At 36.8% G+C, this 16175-nt stretch overlaps 1 protein-coding gene across 1 annotated transcript; it reads left to right on the forward strand.

Annotated features, from left to right (window-relative positions):
• The first annotated feature begins 13550 nt into the window (after positions 1-13550).
• On the forward strand, positions 13551-16139 carry LOC136997761 (uncharacterized). The gene is made up of 2 exons (XM_067348973.1): positions 13551-14072; positions 14148-16139. The coding sequence occupies exon 2, from the start codon at positions 15043-15045 to the stop codon at positions 16114-16116; it is 1074 nt and encodes a 357-aa protein (XP_067205074.1). The 5' UTR covers positions 13551-14072; positions 14148-15042; the 3' UTR covers positions 16117-16139.
• Positions 16140-16175: the final 36 nt, after the last annotated feature.

Genomic DNA, 16175 nt, shown 5'->3' on the forward strand with positions numbered 1-16175 from the left:
AAAAAATGGCTCCAGGAACGTTCCAAACTTCAACCGGCTATAAAATTTATTGTCTTAGTTTATTATTGTTCTTTAAGTATATCTTTATCAGAAATTCATCAAGCGGTATTTCCAGAAATCTGGAACGTCACTGTCGTCTTAAACAAGACTAATTATATAAATAAATTGGAGGAAATGTTGTTAGATTGGAATACTTACTCTCTCCAAAGGGAGATCTACCTAGAATTCTATATAACTCGTAATCTATGTGATCTTTTAACAAGATGGAAGAGTAGAAAATACATCAATGATTTAGTTTATAAATCACTATTGAATCCTTCCCAGAGTTTACGGATTACCTAAAATATACAAACCGAGCTTTCCCCTCAGAATAATAATTTCATCAATTAATAGTCCTCTGTACTCTCTCTCGACATATTTTCATATAATTATTTTTACAACAGCTTATCTAAACCTAACAGCCACATTAATAACAGTTTTCATCTTGTTAAAGAATTAAATTAAAAAAAAAAAAACTGAACAAGGATTTCAATTGATTTCTTTAAATGTAGTTTCAACGTTTACTAGCAATCTAATAGATTTAGCTGTCGAGAACATTTCTAACAGGTGGAGTTGCATTTCTGAAAATACCTCTATTCCGCTTGATTAATTTCTGATAGGGATACGCTTAATTTTAAGTTCCACTTTCTTTAAATTTAATAACAAGTTTTATAAACAGATGTTTGGAATAGGCTCCCATAGACTCTCCTTTATCTCCATTAGTAGTCAACCTCGTTTTTCAGGACATTGAGGAAAAAATGATAAAAAGTTTATTTTTTGGACTACCTTTTTATTATAGATATGTTAACGATATAATTTTAGCTGCTCCCGCTAATTCTCTAGATGTTATTCTTAAAACTTTTAACTCTTTTCATGACAGATTACAATTTACGTTGGAAATTGGTGTTGATAATTGCATTAATTTTCTCAACGTCATAATAATATTGGCGGATGGGGTGATTATTTTTGATTAGTTCCAGAAACCCACCTCTTCAGGGAGATTTTTAAATTATTATTCCCCCGTCTTATCTTTGACAAAAGAGGCATAATTTTGACAGAATTTTTCTACTTTCCCACCCAAGGTTTCATCAGAAGAACTTGATAGTGGTTGTAAATTTCTTATTAATTTAAATTTAATTTAATTTAATTAAAATGTTAGAAGCGTGGGGTCTGAGTAGTTTAGTGATCAGAACATTCGCCCGGCAAGCGGAAGACCCGGGTTCAATTCTTGGCTTAGCCACTCGCGCCCTGATATTTTTTCTCTCTTTCTTTCTTTCCAATAATTCCTATACAACGTAGATTAAGTTTCTCGATATATGAGAACAATGTACTTAAAATTTCGTACACTTTAGGTATCTCGATCTGAGATCGGTGTACAATCTAACTGCCTCATGTAGACTAATTCACTAATTTCTTTAAGAAAAATTAAAAGTTTAGCACTAACATCCTGCGACGGCTCTTAATGCCATTCCATTATATTTCTCGTTTGTTAACATATGGAGCCTTTCCATTATATGTGTTTTAAATTAAATTGTTATCCCCTCTGTCTTTTATTTTCTCGGCTTTATATAATCGTCTTAGATTTCTTTTTTACGACAATAGAATTAATAACATTAAATTTTCTTTAAATTACTTTTATCTTAATATTCAATTCTAAACTATATTTATTTAATAAATTTAACCTTCGTTCGTCAATATTTTTTAGGATTAAGAGGGATATCTCGACGATATTCAGATTATCAACATAATTTGTTATCTTGAAATATTATTTCATCAATTGGATCTTCAATTTCTATTATTAAATTAATTTTATTAATGTGACGACGAATATTAATGACTTTGATGAAAAAGACAAAAGGACGTTTTTGACTATTCTATATATTAAATCTTTATATATTAAATCGATTTCTAGAGATTTCATGCTGATAACAAGAAGTTTTACTTTTGAAATATCGTTTTCGATCCCTAATAATTTAAGATAGTTTATTAAAACGGGAAAAGTTCAATTGAATATTTTGTCTTATTATGGTGTTGTATACATGATTTCAGGACTGCCACAAACTAAAAAAGAACTCAACACTAGAATTAAAGAACTCAAGAATTAAAAAACATAGGGTGGATATCAATAAGAGAAGTAGTTCCCTATCGGTGATCTCTCGACATAGAATTGAGTCCTTCCATGATTTTGATTGGAAGAATATACGAATTTTAGATAAAGAATTTTCTTATAATAAAAGATTTATTTCGGAAATAGTTCTTATTAAACGCCAGAATGCAGGTCTTAATAATCAGAGTGGTACAGATTTTTTATCAGAGATCTATGCTTCTGTCTTAAACTTATTTCTCCCCTTATGATTAAAAACTCCTTCTCTCTTCCTTCTCATTTATGTCTCATTACACCTCTCTTCCCACTCCTTACAGTTCAAGCTCCCCTTCCTTATATGTTCTTCATCGCTTGGATTCTTGAATTTCTTTATGTTATAACGTCGTCACTAATATTATATTTTAACCATAGGCACAATTTATACATTTTTTTCTGACTCTCCCATCTTTTCTTCTTTTTTAAATTGGCGGACACTTTTAAATGGAATCTATCACGTATGTATTACTTACTTATTGCTATATGCCTTATTTATTGTTAGTTTATTCACTTTCTTCTTCTTTTTTTTTTTTTGAGTATTGCTATTGTAGCTTTATTTATTTTATTTTATTTCAGTGCGAAATATTCGACTTATCATTATCTGTTAATTGCGTGATTACTTAATTTATTCGTGCAACCCAAATTATTGTCAGAATGATGGATATTTTAAATGGTTGTGTTACGTCCTACTTTCTGCACGATCTTTCCATTGTGCGACGTTCCCACAGATAGACGGCAAAGATCAAGAAGATATAATACAATAATAACATCGGATATCAAACATCAAATGTATAATAGGTCATGTATCAAAAATGTTAATGTATCAAAAAACTTGTAAAAGCCCCCGTAGGAGGGGCGGCACCCATTGCATCCACGCATACATTTTACAATGCGAAGCGAGGTTCCACATAGATTTATGAATTACTACGCAAAGCGAGATTCAATTCAAACTCTATGTGTATAGTTTTTTAATGGTGGAGCCCGCAGGGGGGCGGAACACACTGTCTCCAGATTTTTGATAATAACGACTAAAATATTAAAGTTAGGTAAAATATGTATAGGACCTTATTTGTAGAGCTTTTTATGAGCTTCATTTTTTGTTTGACAACTTTTTCCGTACAATGAATACTTTCTGAAATAATTAACAAAAACAGTTTTACCTTTGAGATGGCTTGGGGGGCAGAGGAGGCATTTGCGCCAAAAATCTATTTGGAAATATTATTTACTAGATAAAATAAGTATTTAGGCTGAAAATCAGCCAAATCGGAGGTAATAGTTTTTCGGAAGTTTATCCCTTTAAAGGGCGGAAAGTAAATAATAAAAAGAGAGAATTTTTCCTATTTATAAGTGAAACAAAATACGTCGTTTGTACGAGGAATCTCATACGTTGTGATAAACTAAAAATTGCAAATTATAGTTTGATTCCAATAAACACGGCTTTTTAAACTTTTGCCGACTATCACATTTAGAACAAGTAATCGGAATCTTACTTTCCGATTCGGTAAATACATTTTATAACACCTCGATGTGAACCACCCCATCGAATCCCCTAACTATCTTGACTCCTATTCGCTGGATCCTCCTACGCAATCCTCAATTTCGATTTCTTATTTGTCAAAAATCTTTATTACCTTCTTCCACCTTCAAAAAATCCATCGATTTTTATTTGAAAATTATTCGAATTTTTCGCCATGTAAAAGATCCTTACCAATTCCACTGTTTTAATTCGCTGAGACATTTTACAATCTTCCCCCGCAATAGAATTTTCTCGATGATCCATAATCCTAATTCGTTCTTTATATCGAATCCTCGAAATCTAAGAACTTTCAAAAATATCCCAACCTCATCAATTCTAAGATATTAAAATTTGAAGTCTGGTCTCGATGACACACTCGGCGCGCCGATGCTTACGTTATTCACGAATAAATTCGAAGTTTTGAATGCCATCTAGATTCGCGATACGCGACAAATTCCCGTGCGAGTGAGAACTCTTGGTGAATAGAACTGAGATATAGATTGATAAAGATAATAGATTGTGTAACACGGTTGTAAGTGCAATTGAGTGGGTGCCACCAAGATACAATACTGTCCATAATCACTTCGAGAATCATTAATGTAAGTCCAAATCGTGTGGTGTACCGCTGTACATGTTGAGACCTCAAGACAATAAGTAGTAAGCCCTAAGAAATTAATAATTCCGTTTAAATTTTGAAAATAATGCAATTCCTATCCTTGTCTTCTTATTTGCTAATCACAAATAATTAAATCATTAAAAATAAGCTACAGAGCCAGAGCTAGATTATCATGCTCAATTTATTAATTATTATTCAGTTAATTAATATACGTTTCGACCATTGAATGTGGTCATCTTCAGTACATATTATTCAATTAACATTTTCTTAAAAAATAGTTGTTAAAATAACATTATTAAGCGCAATCTTCTAGGAACATAAAACAGTAAAACATCAATTAAAATCGTTATGTTTTAAAATTCTTCTTTAACCGATCGTTGAAAGCTATTACTTCAATGTCATACTTGATATCAAAATAGTGAACCTCCAGATTACAAGGAAGGAGTAAGATGTCCATATTTTACAAATATATTATTTCTTGTTGTGTTGTCAAAATTGAAATTTTGTAATAGATTACCATTTATCTAAAATATAGCAAGAAAAACGAACGTCAACCTTGACCCATGTAATATTCTTATTGTAATCATTTTAAATAAACTGATTCTCACCTCAATGCACAGCGGCCAACAATTCTCGTGATGTGTCACAACAATTTTTACAAAAACTTAAGTGTGTGTCAATTTTAAAAAATGAGTCTCAAGTCAGTCTGCCTACACGGCTATTTAATAGTCCGTCTGATCTGAGAGGGCATGGTGAACTGATTGAAGGCCCAACTAAGAACTTGAGATACAAAGGAGAAACGTGGTGAGAGAATATTATTTAAGCAGCGAACAAATTGAGTACTGGCAAATACATGTTTGGCAATAGCTCAGTGTCACTCTGTTTATTAAGACCACTTTTTTGTCGTTTAATGTGTAACATCTCGGAAATTAGTCTTTTGCTATATGACATTTCCTTATTTAATATTTCAATATTCTGCCAATCCATTTCATGGTTTAGTTCTAACCTGGCAAGATATAACTGGACGGGGACCCTGTTTTTTTTATTTATATCAGATTTATATTCTTTTATTCTAGTGTTTAATTTTCTTTTGGTTTGTCCCAAATAACTGGCATCACAATCGTGACACGTTACCCAGTTAAAACAGCCTAGTCAAAGTGATGTCAAAATATTATCAAATTGATGAAGAGTATGATGTCAAAAAGAGAGATCAAAATGATGGCAATTTGACTGCAAAACGTCCCATACTTTGATGGTGATCTTGATTGTCATATTGATGTCTATTTAATGTCAAACTAAACAATTATTTTTTTACAGCAATGCAAGATTAAAACTAATAAAACAAATTCGGTTGGATGCACTAGTGCGCCCATTCTGTTAAATAAATAAAATGTAATTAAATATAATTTAATTTTGAAATATATTTAATTAAAAATTAAATTATATTTAATTAATATATTTTATTAATTTAACAGAGGGCACACTTAGTGCGCACTCATATAGTACATCTAACCGAATTCGCCATTGGTTTTAATCTTGCATTTATTCCTGTGGAAAGTAATTGTTTATTATATATTTAAATATATTTAAAAATTACATTAAATAAAAAGAACAGAGAGAAAAATATATTATATAGAATTTTTTATTCGAATATATTTTAAACCTTGCTCTTAGCCATAAGAAATAACATAGTTACACAGTCTTTAAATAAACAAAAATGCAATAAATAATCACAAATGCTTGCTTATTGTATTGTATATGACGCAAATTAACTATAAAAAAATAAAATATATTGCCATTTATTATAAATACTATTCCTAGATAATCTTAATAAAATAAATATTAAAGGACTTTCCATATTTTGCTAACAAAGTTTGAGAACATAGAAAAATAAAAAGAACCTTTCTATGATTAACCTAGCGGAATAAATCAACAGAATTAAATAAATTTATTTAACGTAACAAATAAGCAAACTAAATAAACTAAAGACACAATCAATTTTTGAAAGACTCACTATGTTGTTTAACTTTGCCAAAAATTAAAAATATACAAGCAAAGTTAATATCAGTTATTATAATTTTCTAACCAAAATACAAGTAATAAAATATAATAGTTTAAGCATCAGAATTATGTGACTCATTAACTTTCCTTCCATTGGCAGTTTGAAACCAATGCTTAATCTTGGCTTCAGCATCAGTAAGAAAGCTATCAGGAAATCGTAGTTTAACTGCACCTGCACACAAAGATAATTGCAATAATACTATCAACAGAAGAAACATATTGATTGACAATTAAATACATTGATATATAATTTCATATACCATATAAGTATTAAAGAAATAACTGAATGCAACACTAGAATGAAAATTGTGAGATAAACTTGAAAAAATTCAGATTACTTACCAAATACAACTTCACATAGTTTTGTGTCAGAAAACTTTATCTCTTATCACCTTCTGACCCACTCCAACTTATCAGTTTGGCAAGATCATTTGAGATCAATTTAGACAAAATATTCCCTGTCACACTGCATTCTGAGGGAATAGATGTGCCAACCGCGCTAGCACATTTAGAATGAAGCAGATCTCGCTGTTAAGGAACGTAAAGTGATTATCATAATTAGTAAATTTTATATACATTATATAATACATATTAATTAACATTACATGAAACATACCATAGCTTCATAATTAATGCAACTTGCTGCTAAAAACGTTTCCGTTTTTAGAAAGTCCTTCCTTGTTTTCAATGGAATAGAAGGAATATTAAAAGGTATCATGGATTTAGCATAATCTGGATTGACAGACCGAATGATGATTGCCTGATTAATCAGCACTGAATCCAACTTTTTGCTAATTTCTAGAAGTACTGTGCTGCTCAGCTTAATTTCACTGTGACAATATTTGCATCCACAATAATCTGAGAAATGAAAAACATATCTACTGACAACCGGCAAAGAATGTCAAAACCATAACTACCTAAACCATAAACATCTGAATTATGAATCACAAACCATAAAAATACCTTTATCTTTAAAGTTGTAGAAATAACGAGGCTTCTCTTGTAACTTTGTTTTTTTCTCATCTACTTTATAAAAAGTTGAACGACTTTCATTTTGATCAGCCTCTGAAGTCGACGAAGAACGTCCTTCAAAGCTTGCACCAGAAGTGATGGTCTGTACCAACGAACATGATGGATTTTGAGACGAACATGAAGATCCCTTATCAGAACTATTTATCCGTAATGATGGAAATAAAAGTTGTGTGTCTTCAGGAGCGTCATCACCTGATATAAAATCAGATGTTGGGGAGTTAAGGGGAGGAGTATTAGAAATCTCAGAGATTTTGCTGCTTGTCACTTTGTCCTTCATGGGAGAGAAAACTGTAGAAGCTTCACTATTAAAAAATGTTGTTACATGCTTCTTGCTTGGCATTGTTACTGATACAATTTTTTTTTTGCTTGGCATCCATTTTCCGCTGTTTTTCATACGTCTTGATAATATTACTTTGGAATTGGCTACCACGAACCTTTTGCAGTTGTCTTTGCTTTCGCTCACTGCCTTGACTGTAATTGTCTTAAAATTTCTGAAGAACTTTGATATTTTTCTTGAGAGGTTGCTTTTCCGGCACTTTCTCTTTATTTTGTTGATTAACTTGATAGATACTTTCTTTAACTGCATTTAAAACATCAGAGTTCACCAGAGGCAAAATCTTGCTGTCGCTTTCATCATTATTTTCGCTAAGTTTTCTAACTTTTTTCTTGCGAGGACCTTTTTCCTTTTGAGACATATTGTTCTCCTTATCTTCACTATCTTCATCGGAGTCTATATATCGCCTTGGTAGCTTCCTTCTTCGTGGAGCATTATCTGCCTCTGTTTCAAGCGATGTGTCATCCTCAGCTTTTTTCAAACCTCTAACTGCATCATCATACTCACCTGCAGTAAGAAATATAAAAGCGATAATAGTTCTAATAAATTTCCAATTATAGCCGTATTAAAGAATAGTTATTTAGTTGCAATAAAAATATTGAAAAATTAAAATTTAAAGCATTAGCTTAAACTTATAAGTATTACATGAAAGAAATACAATAAATCTGAATATTTCATATTTATTGCACAAAACTTTATTCAATGACAAATGGATAGAAAGAAATTGATATATCATATTTGACAAACTCACGGTATAAGTGAAGAACTGATCCTTTATGCAGAGGCCAATAAATGTCAGGATCAATACAATTTTTAACAGCTCTTTTTATATGTACAAGTCTTGACCCTTTTTCAGGCCAATTTTTTGGAGGCCAGAACATATCAGTAATCTCATCATCAGGCTTATCAATCCATTTAACAGGAACAACTGCGATTGTTTCTCCTTCTTTCTCTTCTTCCTCTCCCGTAAAGGCCACGACAGCATACTGAAAAAACAACAATACATTATAAAACCTAAAGAAAAACACAATTAAAAACCTAAATTTATATATACTAAAAATAATGGAAAAATGTCGAAGTACTATGATGTTCAAGAAAGAAATGACATATATTACACAGGGATGATAAGTGCATATAGAGATCATTTCTACTCGGCGTCAAATATTTAATATTTTAAAGAAATATTTGAGTTGCAGTAACACTCTTGAATCAATGCTTCATATAACTAACAAGGAAAGGGACCCAAGTGTCCCCCTCCGATTTTGACGAGCTTTAAATATGTTGTAAAGTAGCTCAAAATAAAAGACACGTATTTTTTTTTATGTGCTTTCTCGCACGTTTAGGGTTGAAACAACCCCTACAAGCTAAAACGGTTTTTTTGGTTTTGACTGAATATCGTCAAAACTGTAAGAGATATCAAAAAATGTTTCGAATAAAAGTTGCATGGTCTTTTATGAGCTTTATAACCGCGTAGCTCGATTTTTAAAAAATTTTATATTTTTTAATTTACCCTTACCCCTTCTTATTATTTTTACAAATTTCAAAATTTTTGTTATGACAAAAGTTGTAGCATTTTTTACGCTGAATACAACCATATATGATTTTATTATATTTCGAAATCGCATCTTTCAGAAATGAGCTGTCAATGTCGCACTATATGCGTCGCGCTGCGATATATGCATATATATGCATAACGCATCGTTTGTGCCGCTTGTGTAATCGATGTTTGTCGTGCATGTGTAATTGATAAGACAAATAAAATTAGAAATAAAGATTAGCATGTTATGAAACATTCGGAAAAATGTTCTGATCAAAGAACAAAGTTCACTAAAGTTGTTGCCAAAACATCCCCTCTATTTTACACTTTTATAGTCTGTTGAAATTAGCGGAACCCGCGAATTTCAACACTTCCCCTCGAGACGTGATTTAACAAGAAGACATACAGGAATCCAAACCCATTAGATACAAACAGCGTCTATGTTTGGGTCCTGATAAGCCCTTAGTCAGCACGTCGGCCATCATGTCCTCAGTGGAAGTATATTCAATCTCGAAAAGATTGTTAATCAAAGCATCGCGAATGAAATGATGCCTGAGGTCGATGTGCTTACTTCTAGCATGAAACGTTGGATTCTCAGCCAGCTTTAAAGCACCCATGTTGTCGTTAAAGATTTTCGCGGAAGCAAGCTTATCAAATCCTAATTGCTTGAGGAACTCGCAAAGATACAAGGACTCCTTAACAGCTTCGGTCAATCCCATATACTCCGCTTCCGTCGATGACAATGCTACCGTCCTCTGTTTCTTAGAATCCCAGGAGATGATTCCGTTCAGCATGAAGGCGTAGCCCGTATAGGATCGTCGATCGACCGGGCATCCAGCCCAATCAGCGTCCACGTAACCTGTCAACGATTTCTTGATAGGTTCGTAAACGATTCCAATGTCGGCGGTTCCCTTGAGATAACGCAAGACGCGTTTTGCAGCTGACCAGTGACTTTGTCCGTATCCGTTATTGAATTGACTCAACGAGCTTACTGCGTGAGCGATGTCCGGTCTAGTAGTAACGGCTAGATACATCAACGCGCCGACCAGCTCACGATACGGCAAAATCCTCTCATCGTCACTTGGTTCTTCCGTTAGTCCTGAGAGTTTAACGTTCGGGTCCATAGGGGTGTTCACCGGTTTGCAACCGTTCATTCCAAATCGTTCCAGGATATCCGTAACGTACCCTCTTTGATGTAAAACAATTTTGTTACTATCCCGCGTGAATTCGATACCGAGGCAACATTTCGGTTCTCCAAGATCCCTAATCTCGAATTCTCGAGAGAGAAACTGCTTGATCTCTATGATTTTGTTTGAATCTTGAGCCATGACCAGGATATCATCCACGTATATAGCGATTAGAAGTGATTCTTCCCCTTGTCCAACGTAGTACACACAAGGATCCGATTTAGAAGGAATAGCGCCGAACTTACGTAGTGCGTAGTTTAGTTTTTCGTGCTAATTTCTTCTGGCTTGACACAATCCATATAAAGATTTTCTCAGAAGACAGACTTGGTCCCCGTCGTTCAACTCCATCAGCATCGCTTTCGCCTTGGACCTTATTTCCTTGCTATAGCTTTCTGACTCGATAATACAATCCAGAGATGAAGACAGACCTGGAGGTGGTTCCATATAGATCTCCTCTTTGATCGAGCCGTTTAAATAGGCTGTGGCTACATCGAACTGTCTCATGACCATTCCGTGACTAGATGCCAATGCTACAAGCAGACGAATTGAGCTCAGACGAGCGACAGGAGCAAACGTCTGATTGAAGTGAATGCCCGGACGTTGGGCGAATCCTTGTGCAACAATTCTTGCCTTTCTTCTTTCCAGTGTTCCGTCTGGCTTGTACTTGTTGCGTAGGACCATGCGACTGCCTATGACTTCTCTGTCGTCTGGCCGTTTTACAAGTTTCCAGGTATCGTTTTTCAGAATGGATGCTGTTTCATCTGCCATGGCACGATACCAATTCTCAGCGTCGGAACCGGATATGGCCTCCTTGATAGGTACTTCCGCGAGGTAAGTAAATTCAGAGACGGCAAACCTCGTCTCTTCACACGGTGCAGAAAATAACTTCTTGGGTCTGCCTCTCTTCCCAGTCCGTAATAATCTAGGTCTGCCCGGTCCTCTTCTCGGAGTGACGTTAACATTTGCATCAAGGTCATCATCATCTAAGTCATCTGGTTCAGGAACGATTACGTCGTCATTCAGGAGTATGCCTCGATCTCCTCCTATTGGATTGATTTCAATTTCAGCTTCATCAGCAACGGTATCAGGTAGGTCCAAATCAAACTTTTGTTCAGTTGGGAGGTTCTCCGTGGCGAAGTCCTTGAAGACGGTAATAGGTAAGTTTTCGCGATTCTGCAAGAATCTTACGTCCCTAGTAATTTCGATCTTCTTTTCCTTAGGAAGCCACACGCGATATCCCTTTGAGTCTGCCGCGTATCCTAGGAAGATGCCCCTTCTGGATCGATCCTCGAACTTCCCCTTACCTGGAACTCTATTTAAACAAAATAAATTACAGCCGAATTCCTTAAAGTGACTTACATCGGGAGTTTCTCCAGTCCACAGTTCAAATGGGGTTCGACCGTTGAGAGCCTTGGTGGGACACCGATTTCGGATGTAACACGCCGTAGATACTGCTTCGGCCCAAAATGACGGAGGAAGGCCCGATTGTATGAGTAGGCAGCGAGTCATTTCTAGAAGCGTCCTATTCTTCCGCTCGGCTGTGCCATTCTGCTCGGGATTGTATGCAATAGAGAGCCTTCGCTGAATTCCGGTCTTCTTCAGGAAATCTTCGAACTCTTTGCTCAAATATTCTCTACCGTTGTCAGATTGTAGAAACTTAATCTTTCTTCCAGTCTTGTTTTCGACCAATGCCTTGAATTCTTTGAATACGTTGAATACGTCGCTCTTGTTTCGAAGAAACCGTACTTCGCACCACCTCGAATGATCATCTATGAAAGTGACAAAGTACTTTGCGCCACCTTTGGATTCTGTGCGCATAGGACCGCATAGGTCGGAGTGAATTATCTCCAGGAGCTCTTTCGTTCGGTTTTCTAAAGTTGTCGAGAATGGTGTTCTGGTCATCTTCCCTCGAAGACAAACTTCGCACTCTAATTTGCTTTCGCATTTTCCGAGATTCAATCCTCGCATTGCGTTACTGCGCTCACCATTCGTTAAATCCTTCACGTTTAAATGTCCGAGCCTGCGATGCCACACGTCTAAAAGATTCGAAGCACCCGGCGTATCAGCTGAGATTCTATTGCACTTGGTTTGTTCATGTTCCGACAAGTAATATAAGTTTCCTATTCGATTAGCGCGTAATATCACGTTTCCATTGCGATCAACTACGACTGCACGATCCCTTTTAAAAATGACTTCGAGATTCTTATCCGTAATTTTAGCTACTGACAATAAGTTTTCGCGAAGATCGGGTACGCAAAACACGTTACTCAGACTCACGTTTTTCTTGTCTCCGCCGACACTTGTCACAAATGAGACCTTTCCCATTGCCGTAATTTCCGTCGATGCATGATTTGCAAGATTTAAATTGCCGCGTTTTAGTTCGTCAACTTCCGCGAATTCGTGCAATTGTCCGCACAAGTGTGACGTCGCGCCGCTATCGAGACACCATTTCGTACCGCGCACGTTGCTTTCCACGCGAAACGCTTCTTGCGCACTCGCGAACGTTTCTACAGCGCATAGGAGTATATCTTCGGTGCTCTTCGCAGACGGTTGGGACTCTTCTTTCTTCTTGCCATCTATGGATTTGTGTCCTTTTTCTTTGCATTTGTGGCAGCGAAACTTGAACTCTTCCTTGTTTTCTGATTTTGGTTTTCTAGCTTTATCTCTGTTCGGTTTACCTCTTTTCTTCACAAACATGGCGTTCTGAACAGCGCCGCGCGTGTCATTTTTTCGAGCGTCACTTTCTTCCACGATTTTTATGCGTAGTACTTCCGGTGACGGCAGCTCGTCACGCGATTCGATGGCGCATCAAAAATTCTCAAAAGATGGCGGTAAACTGTACAATAGCATAATCGCGAGTAATTCCGGATTGATATCTATGTTCATTTCAACCAATTTGTCGACGGTATCATGAAACTTACGGAAGTAGTTATACTATGCCGGTTCTAACCCATGGGGCAATGAGGGGGGTGCGGGTGAAGAGGGGAAGAGGGGTATCAGATAACAGTGGAGGGGGTAATGACGTCATCGTTTTGGAGGAGAGGGGGTAATTTAGGAGTGGTGGGGGGTATCAGATAACAATAATTCCTGGAAGTGGGGGATTTCCGGGATTCCCGGAAGACATAAGATAAGGATTGTTAATACAAACATGAGTCGTCGAGAGATAAGGATTCCTGGAAGAGATAGGGATTCCGAGAACTGTTTAGATCCTTTGGTTCTTCTCTGCGCATCAAAGTGGAGCGCCATGTTGTCGGAATGTATCATTGTTAAAGGATTCCGAGAACTGTTTAGATCCTTTGGTTTTTCTCTGCGCATCAAAGTGGAGCGCCATGTTGTCGGAATCGCAATGTTTATAGTAGGTTTATGCAGGTTCGTGCAGGTTTACGGATTGCATCATTGCTGTATTTTAGAACAAAAGCCCATAGCAACAGGCAGCCACGTCAGCATTTTTGGCGCCATGTTGTCAGATTTCAATTTTGTATACAACAAGCGGGTATATAAAGCGAGTGAAAAAGAATAGGAACCATCAGTCGTTCGAAATCATTGAGAAAATTACTAGTTCGCTGTGACGTTTACTAGCAACGATGTTTTGCACCATGTCAACCGTGAAGTAAGTTGTTTCTTTAGCTACATCTTTAAACTTAATTGTTATACTTTTAAACTCACAATTTATTTTTTTTCATAGAAAACAAAAAAGTAATATGTCAAAGATGGAAAAAGAATCATCTAGGATCTTGGTTAGAAGATACTCGTTGACAAAAACCAGTTACAAATATCTCGACATCGGAATCAACGTCTCAACGTCGAGCCGTGTGGAAATCGCTCTCGGTGACAACCATGGTAAGGAGCTACGTCTATCATACGACGTATGGAAAGAACTCATGAATCAACGGGACATCATCACCAGCTTCTTTAAGAACGATGTGGACGAAGCACCGTCTCAGACCGTTGGACACTGCACGTTAAGTTTTGGAAAAATGAACAACCTAAAAGTAATGCGCCTGGCAACATCAGCGTTATGTTTAATCATGTCAAACCGAACCGTGTGTAACATGTTTGCACTTGAATATTGCGTAGACTGTATCAATCATTTGTTGAACAACATCACCGGTACGGTTGATGTCAAGTTCGCACACTTTTCAGAAATCGCGAAGAATGCGAAGGACCCCGATCACGTGGCGATTCGCAAAAGCGATTTATTTGATAAGAATAACATAATTGATTGTGAACTGGTGACTCAGGTCTTTGTGGAGTTGTAACAATACATATTAATAAATATTATTTCAACTGTAATTAAAATTTTTTATTATTTTTCCGTGCCATCTTATCCGCTATACCGACTTATCCTACAACGCGCGCATCAAAGTAGAGCGCATGTTGCTAGATACGTCATCATGTTTGGAGGAGAGGGGGTAAATTCGGAGTGGTAGGGGTATCAGATTACAATAATTCCCGGAAGAGATAAGATAAGAATTGTTAATACAAACATGAGCCATTGTTATGCTTATAGTTAGTGTCGTGTGCAACAAACGGGTATATAAAGCGAGTGAGAAAAATATGAATCTTCAAAATCATTCGCAATGGAGAAGGAGCGCAATCTTACCGTACGAGCAGCGAATATCAAAACGACGGGAGAGTTCCTTCCATGGGACTACGAGTGCAACGAGTACCTCGATTCTCTCAAGGAACAATGTCGCAAGAGACAACGCACCGGAGTAGTCAACTCTCTGGTGGCACAAATTGCGCGTCTGGAGGGTGTGAGGGACAACCTGCACGAGCGTTTTGTGCCCGTCGGTGCCGGATACGGTGGATACGAGAAGAAGGGCTACACGTGGAAGGAGATCGAGACGGCGTTTAGGAACCGTGTGCTGACGGGTGTGGTTGTCAATCGCGAATACATCGATCCTCGTGAATTTTTTGAAAATGTAAAAAATACGGTTATCGAGCGGATCCAGGGCGTCATGGCGGAACACAACAGCGTCAAGATTAACACCGCGTTCAACGGGGAATTCGTCGCGGGCGACAAGACTGCCGTGAAGACCATCGCCACCAAAAATTGCGAGTTGTTTCCCACATCCGATCTCAACGAGTGGTACACGCGGCACGTGGAGAATGATATTCTGGCGGCTTTGGAGGAGTTTCAGGAACGCGATAGCGGATGGGCGTTGTCGCGTATCCTGAATCTCACCGTCAATGTGAACAAGTTCAATCCTCTGCACGCGGGATGCCACATCGAGTTACCGTGGCAAATTATGCTAAAAAGGGCTGTGGTCAACGTGCAATCGACGGACAATGCATGTTTCGCGTGGGCGGTGGTAGCAGCTTTACATCCGGCGGAAAAGTACCCGGAAAGAGTATCGCAGTACCCGCACTATTCAACGGTGTTGAATCTGTGCGGCATCGAGTTCCCCGTGACGCTGTCACAAATATCAAAGTTTGAGAAACTAAACGCCATCTCCGTCAACGTCTTCACCACCGAAGACTCAAAAATCGTCCCTCTGCGGCTCGCCGACGACAAAAAGGAGAAGCACGTCAACCTGCTATACGTGCGTAAAAACAACGATGCACACTTTGCGTGCATAAAGAACCTGCCGCGGTTGGTGAGCTCACAACTGAGCAAACACACACATAAAATGTACATTTGCGATCGGTAAGTAAAAAAAAAAAAAAAAAAAAAGATGCGTATAAAATAAATCAATATTTTTTATTCATA

Source organism: Linepithema humile, chromosome 2, assembly GCF_040581485.1.
Source record: "Linepithema humile isolate Giens D197 chromosome 2, Lhum_UNIL_v1.0, whole genome shotgun sequence".
NCBI lineage: Eukaryota > Metazoa > Arthropoda > Insecta > Hymenoptera > Formicidae > Linepithema > Linepithema humile.